Genomic DNA, 21,406 nt, shown 5'->3' with positions numbered 1-21,406 from the left:
GGCTACTGGACACCATTATTGTCCTTACAATTGTCATTTACTTTTGGCAATGCTTTTTTTTTCACATTTCAAGTGGCCATTATGCTTCCTCGGTCGAAATGAATTCATAATGGTTCAAAACTCACACCATGTTCATTCATTTCTCGCTCTCCCCAAAAAAAAAAATGCCCTTACATTCCTGTGTATTGTTCGTTAGCTCTCAGCGGTGAAAAGGTTATACCATCGTGTACTGTTGTAGCCGCCTAGAAGGCCATGACAAGAAGCAAGACTGCAAACGTTATGAGTTTGGCACTACACAATTCATTAAATACTAACACAGAATTTGCGTTTTAATTCTCAAATTAATGAAGATATCACTCAAAATTGTTTTCTGATTGTACTAGCTATACAAAATACGTTACTTGCACAAATTAGGTTAACCATTTAGAAAAGTGTGAGAACATGAGTTTGGATGGATATGGCTTGTGAGAGTATACAGACTTTGCTACAAACCTTTTGTGGCTCTATTCAAATTTAAAATTGAAAAAAAAACTGTCTCTCTATAATAGACCCTTTTTTTACATGTCAGTACACAAAGGTCTTACCTTTAGTTGCGTCGCTGGTATTCGCTAATTTAATAAAACCTAAACAAATTAAAAACAAAAAGAACATTGAAAATGTGACATGAACAATGAAGAAATGAACAAGAGAAGAAAAAGATGCTAGAGATGCTAAGATGCTAACAGAGGCGAAATTGTTCATCGCAGGCCATCATGCTAACCACAAGCCTGGTATTGTGTTTTGTGGAGTTTTAGTGCTTCCCATACCTGCGACGTGATACTGTTGGTATTAAGAGGCGGATTACTTTGGGTAGGACTCTGTGCCAAATTCACAGCTCGCCATTAATTGGTAGCCATTAGCGTTGTTAGCAAGCCCGTGTGCACCGACAATCGGGACAAATTTCAGCACTTATTAAAATTTAAAAGTTGTTGTTTCTTTGTTAACTGGTCAATTTAATCCATTTATAGTTGCACTTCTACATCTTATTACATTAGCGAATACGGAGTGGGAGTGACATAAAGGGTCCATTTCCCTGAAATATTCACTGATGTTTTCCCACCAGACCTTCTCTGACAAAAACATTTCAAAGAAACATAATGGAATGGAATCACAGGTTTTAAATAACGAGAATCAAACAAGGGATCTTTGCTTGTCTGGTGGCATCCCGTCCTATCCCATCTTTCTTTACAACAATCTTTTAGAACTTCGGTGTCAACCCAAGCAGTCATATGAGATCAAGACGCCATAAGGCCGATGTCTAGGCACAGTACGTACAGCTAGAAACAAGAAAATGACCTTAGAGTCCAGACATACTAGAAATGCTTCTTCGAAGAATGGAATCAGGCATGCATCAAGGAACCACATGTATGTAACGCAATAGAACCTAATGAGAATGCTAAAAGTTATCCAAAAACAATAAACACTAAAACCCCACCAAGTAAATGAACATCACACTATAAGATAATCGTTGATAATAACCATAACAATTATAATAATCATCAATAAGAACACTCCATCATATTGAGAACAACTACATTTAGCAATGCGTATAGGAAGATTGTTCAAATGAAATCTGTGTCCTTTCGTAGAGAAAAGCCGGCGGTTGAATTCCCTTTGTCGTTAAAAACTGCAGAAAAAAAAAAAACCTTCCGCAAAATCTGAGGGGCCGGCTAGTCTATTTGTGCAAATTTCAGTCTCTTGTGTTGTGACTCTTTCAAACTGTGCTCCGATTGCTCGTCTATCTTTTTTCTACAAGAATATACTCATTACGCAATGACAATATCAACACAAAATCAAGAGCATCTCATATGGACCACAGATATCACATACTACAGAGTGTAAGGAGAGGGTAGCCCTTAGTATTGATAAGCGTTGTTATTGATGTTTATTGGGGTTATTTGTCTTCAATGGGTTTAACCCCCCTACTGGCTGCAGCGGGTTATGACACAGCGAGGTCTTTGTGCGGGAGGATGTTTGGAAAGGGCTTCCTGGCCATCCCGAAGTCTCCTCGCCTGTACAGAACATCGCTCGCGTGTTTGGAACTGGCGAAACGCATTACAGTGGTGATTGTCTGACCAGCTTCCTCTGTGGTAGTTTTCTTTGAATCCCCATGAAATGGCTTTGAAGGACATGTTGGGTACGTGCAACCTCTGCGACATGACTGTCTATTCATTTGTGCTCTGTTTAAATCGATACAAAAACAAAGGAAAAACATCTTCGGTTACATTAAAGCAAGTTGACGATTCTTATGTACAGTGTCTATAAAAAGTCTACACACCCCTGTTCAAATGCAACATTTTGTGATTTAAAAAAAAATGAGGGCAAGATGAATCTTTTTTTTTAAAAGAAAAAAATTAAGAAAAAGCTCACCGGAATATCGGAACTTTATTTGGAGTTAATCGGAGGCACTTTAAAAATTGCCGGGTTAGTGTTGACTCTTATTTATTATGAGTTTTAATGTGATTGTTCAATTCTGACCACAGCCACATCCCCAATTCTGAGGGTGTGCAGACTTTTGCAACCACATTATCTCAGTTGTTTATTTTTATTTCCCCTCTCAGGTCACATTGATGGTGGAAGAAGTTTGAAATGATTTATCTTGCTCTCATTTTTATGTATTACAAAAAAGCAAGCATTCGAACAGGGGTGTGTAGACTTTTAATACCCACTGTAATCATGGCTCTTGATTATTTGGTAGCCCATTTGTTTTTGCAGTCAGGTCCTGATTTTAAACAATGGGACGCTGTCATCTTCTGATATCGTCTTTGACACTTGTGGCAGCGCAAAGCGACGTCCGGTGAGACTTCCTCCTCGAAGCTAAGGTCACACAGCAAACTAAGCCAGCTGGGCATCAAACTGGTCCGTGTCCGTGTCGGTCCACAGTTTGAATGCCTTTAGCGTCCCGAGATGCTCCGTTGTGCCAGAAAGGCAGAAAAATGTCACTCTTGCTGACGGGACCCAACGCAAGTCAGTTTCTCCTTGTGACTGCGAGGTCAGAACTATGTCTTGATGCTCACCCACGAGAATCGTCTTGGTAATAAATCATTGTAGGCGAGAGCTGGCCAAGCAGGTAGTCGGCTCCGTTCTTTAATAAAATTCACTGTCCCACACGGTCTTCTTCTCTTTATCAGTCCTTTGATTTGTGTGTGTGTGTGTGTGTGTGTGTGTGTATATGTATATATATATATATATATATATATATATATATATATATATATATATATATATATATATATATATATATATATATATATATATATATATATATATAGTATATCATGTATAATGTTATGTATATATTTATATAGGTGTAAAACTAATATGGCTCCTGAGTGCTTTTTAAAACGGTCTACTGTACATGTCCTGTGTTCTTCCATCCTACCACTCTGTGCAAGTAATGGCACTGCTGTGTATATGGCAAAGATGGCAAATTCACTTAGAAAATATGGCTGATGTATGCTATCACACAACTGGAGCGTGCCTAACGTCTTAAGAAGTGGTCGTATTCAAGCTGTTTGACTATAACACTAATTAGGATAGCCTAAATACGCTACTCTCAAAAAGGGAGGGATATTTGTCTTTTTCGGGTGGAATTTCAGGATGAACATAAGATGAGCGGTTAGCCTTAACAGGGTAACTTAATATCACCGGAAATTGTATCATTTTTTGGGGGGATGTGAACAAGCATCGTTAAGATGTTTTTGCTCAAAGACTCCTTAGCAAACACAATATTTGTCTTTTGTAGTTTTTCTCATGGCATCTGGGTGCAAAGAAAAAAATGTGAGTTGGGTAACTTCATTGTGATAAAAGCCATCCTTTGCTGCCATCTTGCCGCATTTACATCCATTTGGAATCCCTTTAAAGGAAGCAATGAGAAAATGTACAAAAATTATACCTGCTGTTGTGGTTTAGCTATTTTTTTTAGGGATCAGTAAATGCTGCAAAAAGTTGGAGTTTGAATTAAGTCCACTGTTATAACATTTCCTCAACAGTCACCGCAAATTCCGAACTTTTTGGGAGTAGCGTATGTTATACTGTAAGAATATTCTCTATTTCTGGCAGCTGTGAATCTCTAGGTTAAATGCAAACGGGCGCTCTGGTCCCGCGGCGAGGGTTGAGCGCTCGCTACGTTAGGCACAATGCCCCCTCAGACTGTCACCTCATTTTTGCTCCCTGTCCTGATCCCCTGACTGCCGCCGCCCCCACCGCCCCCGCTCCCCCCGGACCCGCTGCCGGGGCCGGGGCCTCCGCCACCCGGGATGAAATGCAGCTGCTCAATGGTGTTCTGTCGTTTGCTCGCGAAAGCCATCCTACGGGCGTTGTGGCCCCCTAGCGTTCCCGTTCCCATGACAACGCCCGCCCCAGGTGCCTCCCCCGCCCAGCCCATGCCCCCGCTGATGTGGCCAGTCATGCCTGGGTTCCTCTCTTGCTCTCTGCCGGACGTCGGGTGAGAGTTCATCTTGATCATGTGGTGTCGGTCCAGGGAGGGGGTGGCGCACACGTTCTGCTGGGACTGGGCCTTCTGCTGGCGGGGCAGGGTGGGGACACCTCCTCCCGGGTGAGCGTACGGATCCATGACCCCCATCCCGCCCATTCTCTCCTCCAAATGGTCTGGGGACATGAGCAGCCGGTCCTGTCTCTCGTGTCTCTCGTGTCTCTCCTGCCTGTCTTGCCTGTCTTGCCTGTCCTGCCTGTCCTGCCTGTCTTGCCTATCCTGCCTGTCCTGCCTGTCTTGCCTGTCTTGCCTGTCCTGCCTGTCTTGGGTCTTGCGAGTGAGGGTCTGTGTGTTGGAGTTCTTACCGGAGGCAGCCATGGCTTTGTAGTACTGGTGCTGCTGGTTCTTGGAAAGACGGGACAGAGTTCCCGTGTTGCCGGGGACGTCGCCCATGTTGAGCAGCTGGTCGGTGGACTTGACCTTCCTGGGTTTGGAGAGGGTGTCGTAGTTGGGGTTGTACTGGGGCTCCGGGGGGTCCAAGGGGTAGGGGTTGGGAGTGGGGGAGGCGGGCATGCCAGACGGCGGCGGCGGAATCCAAGGACGGGCCGCGTGCCTGGGCAGCGTTCCTCTCCCGCTGAGCGTGTAGTCCCCACCCCAGTGGAGGTGGTGCTGGGAGGACTGAAGGGCCGGCTGGGCGGTGTGCGGGCGTCGCTTGGTGGTGCAGTAACCAGATGAGTACTCATCCAAACCTTTTTCTGAAAGCCAAACAACATTTCTTAGTTGTTTATCGGCACAGGCATCTCTGACGGGTTATTAGAGCTTCGCCCATCGAGGGGGTCGGCGGAACGTTTGTCCTCGCCTCTGGGGGGGGCAGCACTTACCGAGCCGTTTGAGCGAAGAGTATCGGTTGAGTTCGGGCTTGGTGGCGCTCTCGTAGGAGGGTGGCAGCTGAGCCAGGTTGTGCAGGGAGTGGTGGAAGGCAGGCTGGGATTTGGTGTTGTTGTGTTTATTGGACAGCAAGGTGCCCCCCGCCGCCAGCTGAGCGTTGTTCATCCGGGGGGTGCGTTCTGTGAGAAGCCATGGGTGGGTGTTAAATGAGATGTGCTCCTCCGGGTACAAGAAAAGAATGTGATTTTTCTTTTTTTTTTTGTCAAGTGATGCCACACAATAAAATCATCTGGATCCAGACTATACAGTCCTTTAAAAAAAAATTAGGCTAGAAGCCCTCAGTTTCAAAAAGATTAACCCCCGAAATCAAGGATACGTTTATGAACGTGATTACTTTGATTGAATATTGTCAGTGTACATGTTGCTGCTGTCACGAAAGGGAAATGGAGCAGGGCGACCAAATGCAGCTTGGACCAAGGTTTAATGAGGGAAAAGGGAGTTGGAAGGGAAGATGAGGGTGAACAGACAGACAGGAACTGGCAAACTAATATAACAGCCTAACAAAACACCAACAGGACTGACTGACTGACAGGGATGGCAAACAGAAAAAGACAGAGACAAGACTACAGACAAGGCAAAAACAGAATGACAGGAACGACGAAAGACAAGAAATAATCCAACAGCGAGTGACACGCAGACAGGACTTAAATACAAGACAGGTAACGAGAGGCAGGGGACTGTGATTACACTCATCGTGGGCATACACAGGAGGGAAGGGGCAAGTACACAGACGCGGACAGACACCATGACAACATAGACACATAGTAAGACGACCAGGGACGAGTCGTGACAGTACCCCCCCCGCAAGGGACGGCTCTCGACGTCCCAAAAGCCCAAACCCCCACATGGTGCACGGGGGGGAAGCGCACCAGTCCAAATGACCCCCACTGGTCTGTGGTAGAGTCCGAACCGCGCTCGGCAGCACATGGAAAGTCCGAACCGCGCTCAGCAGCAACTAAGAGGTTAAAGCTGCGTGCAGCGGCAAGAGTCACAGCCGCACACACGGCGGCATACGGGAAGCCATAGCCGCATGCAGCAGCAGGAGTCAGACGAGTGTTTCATCAGTGGGAGCGGGGTCTCTGACGATAGCGGGTCCGGCATTGTTGGCACGAAGCCTGGCTATGCCGCGGGTCTGGCGACGCTGGGGTGGGGCCCTATGGGGGCCACGAGTCTGATGGCGCTGGAAGGAACTCTGATGGCGGCCACGGGTCCGGCATCGCTGGAGCAAAGTCCGACGGCAGCCACGGAGCCGATGGCGCTGGAACAAGCTCCGACGACGGACGTGGATCGGGCGTCGCGGGTGGGAGCTGGTGGTGGAGGGTGATCCAGGCGCTGGTCGCTGAAGTGTTTAACTTTTGTGACAACTGTGGTGCTTTTTGGGCCTTAACAATTTTTTTGCTCCCTTGCGGATCATTCTTGTTTCTTGTCTCTTGTCTGTAGTCTTGTCGCGGTCTTTTTCTGTTTGCCATCCCTGTCCGTCAGTCAGTCCTGTTGGTGTTTTGTTAGGCTGTAATATTAGTTTGCCAGTTCCTGTTTCCCCTCATCTTCCCTTCCAACTCCCTTTTCCCTCAATAAACCCTGGTCCAAGCTGCATTTGGTCACCCTACTCCATTCCGCTCCGTGACAGAATAATCCAACAGGGACTGACACGTAGACAGGATTTAAATACGAAACAGGTAACGAAAGGCAGGTGACTGTGATGACACTGATCGTGGATGGACACAGGAGGGGAGGGGCGAGTATACAGAGACGCAGACAGAAACCATGACAACATAGTCAAGTTTCATGTTGAGGAAGCATTAATGGGCCTAATGCGCTAACATTTAGCTCAGTATTCACACATCTCGACACATAGACACATAGTAAGACGAGTCGTGACAGTTGCAAGCGCGGAACTCACCAATCGTCGCAGTGTGTTTGGGGCTGGAGCCTGACGTGTGGATAAAATTGTGCTGCAGGTTGCCCACTGTAATTAAAAGAACAGAATGGCTCATAATCAGCTCGCAGCACTTTTAAAAAAAAAAATTCAAGCACACTCGACACCCTTTCAATATGTTTTTGGAGTGACTGTCTCATGAATAGCAAATTTTTAATAATTAGCGTTGTAAAGCCTTGCTTGTTGGAAAAAAATGGTGTAGTTGTTTTCTACAATACGACACTGGATTTTTAATTAAAAAGAAAACAGTCCATCTGCACACACACACAGTTTGAGTATCTATCTTACAATTTAGTACTCCTGTAAAAAAAAGGTCATTAAAACAACAAAGCTAGTGTTGGCCTACGCTTTGTTACAAAGCACTCATTCGTACATTCCAGACAATCAAGTCGTGGGTTTGCGCTATTTTTAAGCCCGACACCCTCACATCTGTTGTCCTTGCTCGGCAGTCCTGGAGCGTAGAGGTTTTTCGGCGCTCTCCCCAGCGTCCCCTGGCCATCTCCCATGGTCAGGGCCACGCTGTTGTTTCTCTCGTCCTGCTGCACCGGACTGGACTGGTGCCGCAACATGTCCACCAAGGCTCTACAGTGGTCGGAGAGAGGGGGGGGAGGGTCACAATAGAAATGAGTTTTCTGTTCTGAACATGATTACCTTTCCTGGATCGAGCAGGACATAAAATGTCGGCTATATGTATCGAAACAGTATTTTGTCAATATCATCGGTTCGACACGGTGCAGCATATGAGCCAAAAGGCCCCGAGGAGTTTTGCAGCAGCCTCTCGCACTTTTCCAGCTGATGACTAAGAGAATGATTGTGAAGCCAGAATGATGAATCTGGGCCATTCATTGAGTCCTGAAAACCTCATTTGTTCACATCATTCATACGCGGATGTGTGGGATTAGCCCGAGGTAGCAAGAGTACTCACACTCTGTACCCCAAATCTCGAACAATCCAGATAACAACCATTTTAGACTTTATTTATATCTGTTTACGTTGCGTCGTCAACAAGAGTTGGAAAAAAGCAACAAGCCTAATTTAACTGATCAAAAGAGCAGCGATAGATACATTTTTCAAAAATCTGGAAAACTCCTGACCTTGGCATATTGAGGTCCCTCTGGATGGCTTCGTGCTGGACCTTGTTGAAGACCACCTTGATACCCACAGCCACGGCCACCATGAACACCACCACGCCTCCGATCACAAAGCCCGTGTTGTGGCTCTGCTGCTTGAGAGGGTCGAAATCCGGGTCGGGACCCAGGTCCTCTTCGATGACCAGGGCGTTGGACTCTGTCTTGGCCCAGGCGGGCGAGTCGTAGTTCTTGCAGCTGTCCTGCTCCAGTTGCCGGTTTCGATCGGGGCAGCAGAAGCGGTAGTGGCACGTCCCGCAGCAGTAGATGAACATGTCCTTGGTGCAGTTGAAGGAGTTGTCAAAGTGTCCCATCACGTCGTAGTAACCCTGACATACGTCCATCCACACGTCGATGAGGCGCGGGGCCACCTGGGCAGCGCCAAGGGGCGGGGCCAGTGCCTCGGATGACGTCACATTTTTGGGGAACATCATTTGGGCCATGGGCTTAGGGGGCGCCTCCAGGACTCCCTCTGGGGGGCTTTCGGGAACTTTCTCAGGGACTCTGGGCCGACTCCTTAGGGCGGCCGGCCTCAGATTGGACTGCGGGATGGAGGGGCCGGGCTGGGTAGAAAACGTGACAGAGGACGGGATGACATCCACCCCGGTGGCGTGCGTGAGAAGGAAGAGCAGCGCCAGAATGCGGAGATTGGCTGTGGGCGTCATTTTTACATGACGATCGGAACGGCGCTTTTGTTGTGGAGGTTTTAGTTCACCAGCTGATTCCAAAAGCGTAGCTGTGAATATTCACAATGCAACAACAGCAGCTTCATTCAGAAAAGCTGGCGAGATCAAAATTGGCCGAGCGAGAAAAAAAAACCCACTCTTAACTGGTAGCTTCGATTTCAGATAGCTGCTCATGAATTTTGTCGCAATGCTATTCGGATATGAGGCAGTCCTTTACATTCCTGTACTGATGGCGGCACTTGAGCAGCAATGTCGTATCGATTGTATGTAAATGTAAACGTTATCATCTGGTTTGTTCCGTAAATACGGTATGGCACATTCAAAAGTAGGCACTCGTTAGATATCTCATCGGCACATTGTAAACACCGACTGTCACTCACTCGGTGACTTAAGGGGAGCCCGCGGGAGACTCCCCCCGTCGTACTAAATCTTCCTCGGGCATTTCTATGGCTGCACTTTTTATCTCTTGCTTTTTATTCCGGGATCGGATTGGCAAGTATCGGCGCTGGCCTGGCACAAGCTGTGACTGTGATGGGGTGCTGGTGGGTGATAATGAGGGAGCTTTTAAGTGTGAGGAGAAGGAGGAGGAGGCCGCTAGCGTTGGAAATTAGGAGTAAGCACAAACCGAGGAAATGGCTCCCCGCCTGCGAGAGACATCGCGAGCGACGACTTGTGCCGTTCTTCCGAGCTCCAAATTGCCAGTCCCATTTAAACTGGGGTGACTAATTAAGCGCGTGATGAATGACGGCTCCTGTCCAAAAAAAAATATCAAAAGGGAAGAAAAATTATCCCTGATTTGTCACTGGGAAGTGGGTTCAAAGAATATCACTTTTGTGGAGAAATATGTAAATGCCTGAAAGTTATTGTGTTGGAGGTGCCGGCAAATAATGAGACGGTGGCAGATTCGTCTGTGACTGGAGAAAAATATAATTACATGTAATTTGGAAAAATGTGCGGCAGAGAATGGAGGCACATATGGATGGGCGAGGCGGCGGGGAGGGTGGGCTCCTGCAAGCTTTTGAGGGGGTGGGTTTGGTAAAGGGGGCTCAGGGCCAAAAAAGACCAAGGGACCTCTCTCTCTCCAAGGGAGTCCGCTGGAATACAAACAAGAGATGAAGTGATTAGTGGCAAGGTAAATCGAGGAAAACTGAGCCAGGGAAGGGATTGAAAGAAGCACAAAGAGAGGCGAGGAGGAAGAGCTAGAGGTATAGGAGCAGAGACGACCATGAGTGGGAGGGCGGCATGTGGGTGGTTGGCTACACAATCAAGTATATTTCTCCCAGCACTTAGTGCCACAACACACACACGCACACACACACACACGAGAGCCGCAACATTAGGACACATGTAGATGGCCAAATAACGGCCATTGTGTTTGTGCAGTAAAGTGAAAGGCCATTCCTAAACATCTCTTTACAGTCAGCCTTTCCGCTCCTCCCTTTTTTCTCTGCTATGGAGAGAGATTTGTGTCAAAATTATTCACACAATTAATATCTGTTATTCAGATACGTAAAGACATCCGCTATTTATATCTTATTATGTTGTGTTGGATCATTTATGCAAAATTGGTTTCAATTTTTGTTAATCTCACACACACCGTCATAAACAGGAATCGAACTCATGGTGCGTGCACACGAGAGAGGCGACTGTACCACTACACGAGGGGTGTCACACTTATTTTGTCATGGGCCACATCATAGTCATGGTTTCCTTCGAAGGGCCATTGAAATTGACAACCGAAATAAATGTCTGAATGTCTCAAATTATATATAGTACTCAACAAACTTGTGAATGACTAGATGAATAACTAGTTTTCAAAACAGAGACTAAGATAAACTGTTAACATATTTTAAAAATATGAATGGTAATAAAAATTGCTAGCAATAGAGCTATTTTTTAAAAGTGAAAACAATTAGTAATTTTAATATTGACATATGAATTTGATGCACAATTTGTCTTCGTGGGCCACATAAAATGATGTGGCGGGACGTATCTGGCCGCCGGGCCTTGAGTTTGACATGTTACACCATCAGCCATCCCCAGTGATTGGTTTTAATAGCATAATCGAAAGATGACCAATGACGTCATTGATAGGTAAATCTTGTTCACCCTATCTTTGTGAATGATTCAATGTTTCTCGGAAAAACGAGTGTTCATCTAATTTGACACAAGTCAGGAAACAAAGTGCAACACTAATTTGTTTGCCACCTATGGTTTCGACTTTCTTCGTCAGCTGTTAACGCTTTGGCGTAGAAGAAGTAGCGGCTGAAAAATAAATTCCGGCTTCAAGGAAAGGTAAGCTTGAGGGGGGAAATACGATCGTGCGTTGTTTCACGATTTTTGGTGGATAAACAAAGAATAAAATATTACATAAACGATTATTTTCCGTTTTCCCATTTCCAATTTTAACCAAACACAATAGACGGCGCGTTCCTGTTAAACGGAGACAGCAACAGCGTCTCCTAGCGGACAAAAGGGGAACAGGCCTTTCGACACATTGAGCTTGAAACAGCGTGACGATTGTCTCACTAAAAATAAACAACTACATTTATTAATCACTCAAAAAAGCGTATGCCAATTTATCCACAAACACACATTCATCATTTTCACAAAAAGAATCGAATATTTGGCAATAATAATTAATAATAAATGCTCACACAACATCAAACATGTGAATTAAGGATAATATGTGAATAATTTTCAGACAAATCTCTCCCCATATCCTTCCTTTCTTTCTGCCTTTCTCTCGCTTTCTCTCAGAATCCGTGCGTGGGTTGAGGCAGCTAACTCTCTCAGAATAGCACTGCAGCGCTGTCTGTGATGGGGAAGGGAAAGGAAGCGAACACAATCGGAACCCAAGGGTAAAACAAATGGTTGAAAAGGCTTTCTTGTAAGAGTATTAAACTCACAAGTTCGTCTTCGTGTGATTTATTAGCTGGACCCCATTTTGTTCCACAAAGCATCACTTGGCCAGCGGCCTCCAGCAAAAGCACACTGTGCCACTGAGGCATTGCAGCAAGGGGGCGGGAGGAGAAGGGGGGGGGTGAATGGCACACATTGACAAGTGTGAACATGCATACTTACGAGCAGCCACTGGGAGGAGGACGCAAAAAAAAAAAAGATAAAAACAACCAAAAAGGAATAAACATGCAAAAACCAACCCTGCGTGAGTGAGCCACACCCACCGAGCGTTACTTTGGCGCGAGTGCGTTGCAACAGGTGTTTGTCGGGAAACGAGAAAATGCATCGGGAAAAAACAACCATGGGGAGATTAAAAAAGAAAAACACGACTGCGTGACATAGGCTACTTAATTAAAAATCACAGCAGCGTGGCTTGTTGTTGTTTTTTGTTTTTTTCAAATTCATTATTTTTGCTGCTGCGCAACGAGTGACTGACGTGCACATCGATTTAACCCCCCCGCACCGACACATTAATTAGTTGTAACTTGTAACAGGGAAATGGACATGACTTGCATGTAGCTGTGGGGCTGCTTGCTTTCTTGCTCGCTTGCTGCTGAGAGTGCGTGGGTGTATCCTCGCCGGTGTATGTCTGCTTCTTCGCGAGCGCTGCTAATATCATTATTCTCATTATGCGCGTGCACTTGCGCTAATTTGCTTCGGTAATATGTATACATATATATTTTTAACAACGATTCAAACAAACGTTGTGCAGAAGTAGCATGCGCGTGACTGTCCAAAAAATAAAAAGTGATGCAGCAGATAAAACCTGACAAACTCACAGAAACATGCGCTTTGGTTTTAAATGTTTTTTTTTTATGTAAGTGTCGTGTCTTACCTGTGCGTCGCTGTGCGAGGTTTGTCGCCGGAGTCTGCGCACTCAACCTCCGCGTCTCTCACTCAGACAGGCAGCCTGTTCTTTATTAGACCTGCACTTGATCCGGATCCTGGAATCCCGGATTCTGGATCTGGACCAGCTGTTTTTTTTTTTCTTTTTCTTCCTTGTGTTGTTTAGTTAGAACGAACAAGTGTCGCAGGTCTCCATCGTCGTCGCTCTTGATAAATCCACGCACACGCACGACATATAGGGAAGAGGAGGGGGGGAAACGTTGGGGTGTGTGGCTTACTAAGGGGAGGGTGGGTCAGCAGCACCACTAGACGAGATGTTCTGAGATGTTCTCACGCGTCAGCTGGAACATTCCGATTCAGAAGAAAACCACAGCGGGGTTCACGATGCAACTTTTGTAGAATAGAATAGCAGGCGTGATCCTCGGCGAGATGCTGCCGCTGCAGCTGCTTGTGATTGGACCCTGCCTGACTGCTCCTGATGCTGATGATGATGATGAGACCCTCAACTCTCCTCCGAGCTGATTAGGCGCCTTCTCATCCCTCCTGTTTTAATCACTGAAAAAAGTGCGAGCCCAACCCAGAAAGCAGAAACGGCAAAGAAGTTTAATTGAAGCGGCAGCCGGCAGAAGCGTGATCAGCCTCTGGTGAATGTGTGAGGGGGGGGGGGGGGGGGGGGGAGGGGGGGGAGAGAAAGAAGATGAGGAGGGGGGAGAGGAGCCATAGAAACATGGTTGCCAAGGCAACAGTGTCATTATGTTGGTGGCAATTATGAAAGCGATGAAACCAGAGGAGGGAGGGGGAGAAGATTGGCGCAAAAAAGCTTGAATACTCTAGTCACTTGCACGGGTGAATTATCAGGATACTTTTGGATGGAAAAATGTGTGCTATTGGAGGGGGGAGGTCATGGTGTGTTGCATATGGTCTTCATATATGACGCATGAATGAAAGTGCTTTTGTATGCTCCCTCAATGCATTTGTTGTTGCACAGATGCAAGGACGAGCTCAACATAAATGTTGGGCAGAGCGGTGCCCTAGTGGTGAACAAGTCTGTCTTTGCAGTTATGAGGTTAACGCTTACAATTTTCCCTTTGGGCCCACATCGTACTAATTAGGGTCAGAGGTTAACTGTGACTTATCTCAGCTGACTTTGGGTTGTTTACTTGGTACAGTTGTTTCATGGACACCAATAATGCTAACATTAGCGCTATTTTTTGGATGATGATGTCATGATGCATCGTAGTGACCGAATGCTGGGGTTTTTTTTTTGAAGAAGAAGAATTGTGCTATTAAAGCAGGACGTTTGCCAGAAGAGTAAAAAAAAGAAGGTGTTGTGATACGGTTTTGGGGAAGGGGGGGGTGTTGGGTATAATTACCTGCATGTCAGGCAGCTATTTCCACACAGGTGGGTGGGAGGCCGGTGCAGGCCGTCATTAGATGCGCTCCAGTGACGCTCTACAGGGTGCGCTTTTCCACTCACTGCTCCGCATGCAATTACTGGCTGGCTCATAATGCTTATTCCATCAGTGCAGAACAGGAGACCACTATAAACAAATTGAATGGTGACAGGCTGCATGTACGCTCGCTCGGTCAGAAAGGAAGCAGAAGATGGTAATTGCGCTTTTGATTGGCTCGGTCAAACACAAGTGACCAAAGCATGAGAAACAAGCGTTGGTGTGATCAATCAAATCCACACGGAAACATGATGCAGGTGTGCCCCCCCCCCAAAAAAAATAAAGTGGTGGAGCCGGGCCTTGAATTTGACACCTGTGATTTAGTCTTCAATGAAACCCACGCAGAAGCAAAGACAGGGCAAATAAAAACAAGACTCCAAAAAGGCTGGAGCCAAGATTCAAACCTCAGAACTGAACCAGATGCTGCAGCTCCGGTCCCTGACAAGACAAAAAACACACACACAAAATCCAAACAGGAAGCTACATTTCTTCACATCTTATTGATTAAAATGTCAAACTTGTCTCACCCGTCAATTGTTCATGCAGCCATTGAATCTTTCCCATCCACTTATTAATATCTCCTCAGGAAGGCCTGATGAGACAGAAAAGCAGCCTGCAAGTGAGGAAACTATTTTGTATATAAAATGTCCCAACAGGACCATTATGTTGGACTGATTACTTTTGAATATACATTAATTGTAATCAGACACAATTGTTCCAATCCAATATTTGAGGAGTACAACTGGACAAAGCTTGACACTTTATGATGATTCGAAACACAAACTTGTGTTATCGTATGTCATTGTGCTAACAAGTGCACATCCTCTTCAGAGCTTTAGCGGATTTTTGGAAAGTGCAAATCTTGTTTTGGACTAAACGAGGCCTTGAGGAATCTTGGCCTCTGCCCTGGTTTGCTTCAGCAGTGGTGAGGTTTTGCAAGCATTGTAACAGAGAGGAAACCAAACGGAGGACGCTTCTGAGATGCTGCAGATTTAGATCCGCTTGCTTGCAAGTGGTCTTAAGTAGATTAAGGGGGGGCGGGTGTTGTGATGATTCTTGCAATATGCCTTATTGTGTGCGTTGTTCTTAAAACCGCAGAAAACCATTATCCGTTACCATTTTAATTCTGAATTTAATTCTGACAGGTCAAACGCTACAGTACAAAGTGGACAGTCTGGATTGTGGTGGTCAAAAAGGAAAACAACTTTAAAAGAACAACTTGGATCTCTGTATTTACACCCTTGCACACACGCACACACACACACACGCAAACCCGAAAATGTTGCATTAAAGTCGCCTCAATGCGCGCTTTTTATCGGCTTTCTTTTTCACTGCTATGCTATTCATGGCGCTACTACTGCTGCCGCTAGCGGTCGTGCTGGGTCCACTGGCGCCATTTCCGAGAGCGGCGGGCACAGCCGCCGAGCTGACTCCCGCCCACTTGCCGAGGTCTCCCGCGTGCTTCTTGGGCTGCGGCCCGTCGATGGGGTCCTGCGAGGCTCCCGAGGAGCCGCCGGGCCCCGTCATGGCGTGGATTTCGGTGAGGAGGCGGGCTCGTGCCTCGTATTCTGTGTAGTCCTCCAGGAGCAGGCGGCCCGCCTCCTCGTTGAGAGCCGACTCGGGGTTTGGGTGGATGAGGAGACACTTGATTGTCTGTGGGAAACGAGGTGGTGTCGATTAGAGAGCACGCCAGGCGAGAAGAAAAAATGAAAAGACAGGACGATCAATCTTACGAGTAAGACGTGTCTGAGGCCGAGTTCTGCCTTCCAATCCCTCTTGAGGACGTTGACACAGATCTCGCCTTTGTGGCCCACGTTGGGGTGGAAAATTTTGGTTAGGAAATACCCCTTGGGTGGAACAGCAGGGAAATCCTTGCCGAGGACCAGCCGCATTCGGAACACGCCGCCGGCAAATGGGGTTCCCTCTGCCGCCGCGCAAACAAGCACAAATCCGACCACTTATTAAGGATTAACAATCCCGATAAGATGGCAGCAGAAAAAATGCAGACTCGCCATAATTGACAGATTTAATAATAAAAAAAATCTTTGCTACTGTATGTACTTAAGCTTTCAATATTACTATAAAGGCCTCTTACCGGGGCCTTCTATGGCAGTGTGCAGTTCTGTTATGTCTTCATCACTGGGGTAGATCTTGATACCCTCTGGAGGGTCCGCGGCTAATGCTGATACTTCTTTGTACACCAAGCGAAGAACATGAGGGGGCAAATTCTCCACATTGGAGTTCTGTTGGAAGACAGAGAAGTTCATCAGACTTTAGCGTACAGTCTTGCTCGGCGATATAGCATATTTCTATGCTAGCAGGGTCTTTGACGCCATAATTGTACATTGTAAAAGCTTTGCACGAGAAAATGGAGACAGTGGTCAACTACAGCACTCGAACTCGCCGACATAGCGGCATCTTACAATGTATTTTCTATACATTTTAAGACTGAGAATCGCTAGTCATTTCAGTGCTTTGTTGACATATTTCTTGACAATTTCAATGTTTTTATACATTTAAATCTTATAGGTGTGCGGGAGGAGTAAAGTGTAGAACGTATTCCCGTGGTAAATGTGGGATACCTGCTACCAAATCCACTTAACCGTAATACAGTGTGTACACATTTTTATCAGTGCAGAATTAAACACAAATACAGAACATGATGTCAATTGCAGGACATTTAACATCGTTTAGCTATCTCCGAAAGAAAAATGCCACATGCCGTACTTATTTTACTGTCACAGATGTTGTTGAATAGACTAAACTTTAAATTAACCGTCAAGACGAGTTTCAATGTGATAAAGCTGTTGTCGTTTATTGACAAAAAGCTAAAGCAAACGTTTGAATGAGCCTAGTAATGTCAGATTGGGGTTTAAAATGACGTCACGTTAGCTACGCTAGCGTAGAAAAAAAGAAAAGAAATAAACCCCGCGTTTAACACTTGATGTAAGCAATTTTTCCCTCGCTGATGCACGCAGCAAACTAACAAAATAGTTCGTCAGGTTACTAAAATGACATCACTATTTGTTTAAATATGACCGAATAAGAGGAAGGAACCTCGACGCCTGACGACGGCTAAACACCGAAACAAGCTAATGCTAACTAAAAGCTAGCCGTACAATCGACTGCTAACGTCAGTCTTACCATTTTCAAAATTAGCTCTTTCAAGGCAGCGGGTTTTAGATTACACGATGAGGCCTTTCTGTCTATGTGGAACTAAAAAAATAATTATTTGGTAGAAACTTCTGCTCGCTAGCTCCTGCGCTTTTCTTCTTTTTTAGTTGACACAGGAACAAAAATACGTTGCTCAGTTAACCAGACCACGGCCCAATGGGATCGTGACAGTAAAGTGAATTGCTTGAATTCAACCAATTGTAATGCAGATGTTCTCTACGTCATCGAGAGGAGCCCAACCATCATTTTCGAGGGTCGAGTAGTTGTCCGTGAATGGTCCGTTTGAACGAAAGTCCACGAACAAGCCCAGAAAAAATGGAAAATGATTAAAATTACTCAGAATAAACATTTTATGAATAATCCGACTCAAACCATATAATTATGACGGCATGTGTTTTTGAAACAAAAATTGTTTATGTTGAAAAAAAAAACAATAACTAAGAAATTTAAGATGTTGAAATCTTGGTTGCAAACTACCATTCAACATAGGCACCGGAGGGCGCTCCTACACAGCGGCAAAAAATCTGATGATTGTGTATCTCTGCAAAATGTAAAGTATTCAGTAAAGTTGTATTTCCTTTTGCTTTTTTTTTTTTTTTTTAGAATGGCAATTCACTGTTCAGAAGCATTGAAAGTATTGCTATGATTGGGATGGAACGGTAACCATATTATACATATATACATAAAATAGTACTTCAGAAGAAATACAGATAATTCTGTATATTAAATAGATGACTCGGATAAAATTATTATCTGTAGAAATACGGATTCAACTCCTGTATTTAAATTCAAAAGAAAAAAGCTGCTTGAAATTTAGTTGAGTATAAAAAGATGGTATACATACTTTTTCATCTTAACTATTAATTTTACAACATTGTTTTTTGCAGTGGCTGTGTATACCAAACAAAATTACAAACTGGTAAAGTTTTGTTTTGAATGAAATGGAAAAACTTGTTACAACATCAACACGAGGCACTTCCGGGTGTTTTGGATGGAGCTGTCAAGCGCGTAACACCGCCTTCTTGGTTTTGGCTGGGAATTTCTTCGTCAACAGCATATTTTTCCCGATCTCAACACACGTTGGAGAAAAAAAGCCAAAGGCTTCCACTCATTTTAAAAAATAGTTATTAGCTTGTTGGGCGTTGGAGTAGCCATGTTAGCTAGCTAACTACCTAGCTAGCTCGGCGCTGCTTATGTTGCTTGCGCCAACGCGGTTGATTTTTGTTTGGATCGGGTAGTGGAAAAGTTGCCTGTTGTTATTTTTGCGAATATTATGAGCGAAGGGGAAGTGTTCCACGAGAAGCAGCGTCTGGAGTTGTGCGCCATCCACGCGCTCAACAACGTGCTGCAGGAGAGGGTGTTTACAAAGGAGACAGCCGACGAGATCTGCAAACGGTACGGCGTGAAATTATATTTTATTTAATGTGTGTGCGCTTGGTAGTTTGCAATCAAGTGATCAAAAAGCACAATTATATATATATATTATATATATAGAGAGAGAGCCACAGATAAATAGTGAAGTAGTTTGTGTGCAACAGGGGCGCTCCTTAGAAACCTGCCACCTCGGGCGAGGTGCCACCACACCACTAAAGTTTCATTTTCGTTTGGGTATCTCGTCCAATGAAGTTACACATGATACCCCTGACTTACGAGTTTTTTCATCCATGACCAAGCTCGCTAATTTATTTAACTAAAAGCTATTGGATAAAATTTTGCCATTATTATGCCCCCCAGCCCCCCCCCCCCCCCCCCCCCCCAAAAAAAAAAAAAAAAAAGACGCACAGGAGAGTCATGCGGAAACAGCTCTTAAGTCATGTGTTGGCGACTAATCAAAATTCCAGTGTGAAAAACTAGTCACGCCAAATATAGATGTCAACATGCAGTGAATCTGAGAAGTGTTATTGTTCATCTGCGTGTTTTACCAGCCTGACCATAGAATTTCTGTGGTTACTTCACATAAATGCATCTCCTCGGAATGAATCAGCTGTTTGTGACTGGCCGCATCCTGGATGGAATCTTTGTGGATGGAAATTCACATTCCCCATGTCTGAAACAGAACTTGCTCAAGATGCAAAGATGTGTTTTTTTTCCCCTCGTTTTTGAAGGTTGGCTCCACAATGTGTGGTCAACCCACATCGCTCCGTGTTCGGCACGGGCAACTATGACGTCAACGTCATCATGGCGGCCCTACAGAGCAGGGAGCTGGCAGCTGTGTGGTGGGATAAACGCAGGTATGTGTCAGCGACACACCTTAAAGCGACTTTTATCAAGAGGGTGGGCGTGATGGTTTTTGTTTTTATACCCTACAGGACGGTTCAGAGCTTGTGCATCTCCAAAGTTCAGGGCTTCATCCTGAATGTCCCATCGTGTGTCTCACTGGGGATCCTGTCCCTGCCGCTGCTGAAGCGGCGCCACTGGCTCGCCGTACGCCAAGTCAACGGGCAGTACTACAACCTGGACTCCAAGCTGAAGAGTCCCGTGTGCATCGGAGGGGAAAAGGAACTACAGTAGGAGATCATAATTTTCATAGAATCTACCTAGATCACAATATTTGTCGAATAACATAAAAATATAAATCAAACACAATCAGCAAAGATGCAGATTAATAAAACACTGGTGAAAGTTTGCCGAAAATATCTTGGAAATTTATTTTTCCCAGTTTTTCCATCCCGAGGTTAGGTTGACACGGCAACACATAAAAGCTGAAATCTGATTGGATGAAAAATGTACTCACATGCATTCTGCGCTCTCTCTCACAGAACTTTTCTCAGCGAGCAGCTTTCTCAAGACGTAGCGGAGATGCTGCTGGTGGTGACGCGGGAGGTGGAGGAGGATGGCTCCTGGCTGAACCCCGACCCCGCCGGTGATGGTGCGAACAGTGCGGCGTGAGAGCAAAACAAAGGACTTTCTTTTTCTTCTTTTTTTTTAACACACTCATGGCAGCAAAGTCTTCAGGGAACAAACATTTAACGACCACACGCGCCAAAGAGAAGCTCGTTTGGAAAGCCTTTGAACATTTATTCCGTTTTCTTGATATCCAGTTTAAAGTCAACTAGTGCACCCTTTGAACTCGCTAGGACACAAATCAGTGTAATAGTCGAATGACTAACCAAAGAGCGTAATTCGAGTAAATGAATTTGAAGGTCTCAAGAATGTGAACTTAAATGCTCAAACGGCTTTCAAATAAACTTGTGCACTTGTGACGTGACGATCCGATGATTGTAACTTTTTTCTCTGCAGCTAAGCTCTAACATGGGAAGCCAGTCTGGACTGAGCGCTTGAACGGTTTGGTGGTACAAAGTGTTGGCATGATGTCATCATAATATTAATAATAACAGTGATCGCTCATGATGGGAACAAAAAAAAATGCAGATTACAGATCAGACTATGTATTTGTATCCAACTTTGCTCAAGTTGACATCTTCATGCTACTAGTGAAACACTAACTGGTAAATTGTTATTCCGCTGGTAGTAGTAGCACAGTTGTTGAATTGGGTACAGTTTCACCTCAGTATTTTCCAAAAGTGTCCTACTAGTGAGAAAAGAGCGTACACTACTCATAACATTACAGTCAAACTAGCAATGTTAAAAAATAACATTAACCAATTGACAAATTCAAATGCCCATCGCTATTGATCTATGCATATCTAATAAGCGTTGCCTGTCTGTCTGTCCGTCTGTGGTGCACACTTGTGACTTATTGACTAACGACCTGCAAAGTTTTTAATGTTGAAATGTATTTATAATAAATTTTGGTTGTTGTTTTAACCCTCAGGCCTTGTTGGATTTTATTTCCTTTAAGA

General features: G+C 45.0%; 3 protein-coding genes across 3 annotated transcripts; 1 reads left to right on the top strand and 2 right to left on the bottom strand.

Annotated features, from left to right (window-relative positions):
- Window positions 1-3,258: 3,258 nt before the first annotated feature.
- Window positions 3,259-13,612, bottom strand: shisa7a (shisa family member 7a). The gene is made up of 6 exons (XM_088387687.1): window positions 12,968-13,612; window positions 8,453-10,265; window positions 7,786-7,940; window positions 7,323-7,388; window positions 5,356-5,541; window positions 3,259-5,229 (listed from the first exon to the last, which is right to left on the bottom strand). Exons 2-6 carry the CDS (start codon window positions 9,148-9,150, stop codon window positions 4,187-4,189), a joined length of 2,148 nt encoding a protein of 715 aa, XP_088243813.1. The 5' UTR covers window positions 9,151-10,265; window positions 12,968-13,612; the 3' UTR covers window positions 3,259-4,186.
- Window positions 13,613-15,534: 1,922 nt separating this feature from the next.
- Window positions 15,535-17,770, bottom strand: ube2s (ubiquitin-conjugating enzyme E2S). The gene is made up of 4 exons (XM_088388295.1): window positions 17,574-17,770; window positions 16,525-16,672; window positions 16,163-16,353; window positions 15,535-16,082 (listed from the first exon to the last, which is right to left on the bottom strand). The coding sequence occupies exons 1-4, from the start codon at window positions 17,574-17,576 to the stop codon at window positions 15,717-15,719; spliced, it is 708 nt and encodes a 235-aa protein (XP_088244421.1). The 5' UTR covers window positions 17,577-17,770; the 3' UTR covers window positions 15,535-15,716.
- Window positions 17,771-18,562: 792 nt separating this feature from the next.
- On the top strand, window positions 18,563-21,377 carry josd2 (Josephin domain containing 2). Its single transcript, XM_088386793.1, has 4 exons — window positions 18,563-18,998; window positions 19,709-19,834; window positions 19,913-20,110; window positions 20,363-21,377. The coding sequence occupies exons 1-4, from the start codon at window positions 18,877-18,879 to the stop codon at window positions 20,490-20,492; spliced, it is 576 nt and encodes a 191-aa protein (XP_088242919.1). The 5' UTR covers window positions 18,563-18,876; the 3' UTR covers window positions 20,493-21,377.
- The last annotated feature ends 29 nt before the right edge of the window (window positions 21,378-21,406 follow it).

This window comes from Syngnathus floridae, chromosome 10 (genome assembly GCF_059516105.1).
Source record: "Syngnathus floridae isolate MCC-2025c chromosome 10, RoL_Sflo_1.0, whole genome shotgun sequence".
NCBI lineage: Eukaryota > Metazoa > Chordata > Actinopteri > Syngnathiformes > Syngnathidae > Syngnathus > Syngnathus floridae.
The sequence above is the reverse complement of the archived record's forward strand: the minus strand, read 5'-3'. Positions and strand labels throughout refer to the sequence as shown.

What these genes read in the sequence shown, in the direction of transcription:
- shisa7a (XM_088387687.1), bottom strand. Translation starts at nt 9,150, where the DNA reads ATGACGCCCACAGCCAATCTCCGCATTCTGGCGCTGCTCTTCCTTCTC. An exon ending in GCCGAGCAAGGACAACAGAT is followed by an intron (nt 7,389 to 7,785) that starts GTGAGGGTGTCG and finishes TTTTAATTACAG; the next exon opens with TGGGCAACCTGCAGCACAAT. An exon ending in CTCTTCGCTCAAACGGCTCG is followed by an intron (nt 5,230 to 5,355) that starts GTAAGTGCTGCC and finishes TTTGGCTTTCAG; the next exon opens with AAAAAGGTTTGGATGAGTAC.
- josd2 (XM_088386793.1), top strand. Translation starts at nt 18,877, where the DNA reads ATGAGCGAAGGGGAAGTGTTCCACGAGAAGCAGCGTCTGGAGTTGTGC. An exon ending in GCCGACGAGATCTGCAAACG is followed by an intron (nt 18,999 to 19,708) that starts GTACGGCGTGAA and finishes TCGTTTTTGAAG; the next exon opens with GTTGGCTCCACAATGTGTGG. An exon ending in GTGTGGTGGGATAAACGCAG is followed by an intron (nt 19,835 to 19,912) that starts GTATGTGTCAGC and finishes TATACCCTACAG; the next exon opens with GACGGTTCAGAGCTTGTGCA.
- ube2s (XM_088388295.1), bottom strand. An exon ending in CACTGCCATAGAAGGCCCCG is followed by an intron (nt 16,354 to 16,524) that starts GTAAGAGGCCTT and finishes GCGCGGCGGCAG; the next exon opens with AGGGAACCCCATTTGCCGGC. An exon ending in GCCTCAGACACGTCTTACTC is followed by an intron (nt 16,083 to 16,162) that starts GTAAGATTGATC and finishes CGTTTCCCACAG; the next exon opens with ACAATCAAGTGTCTCCTCAT.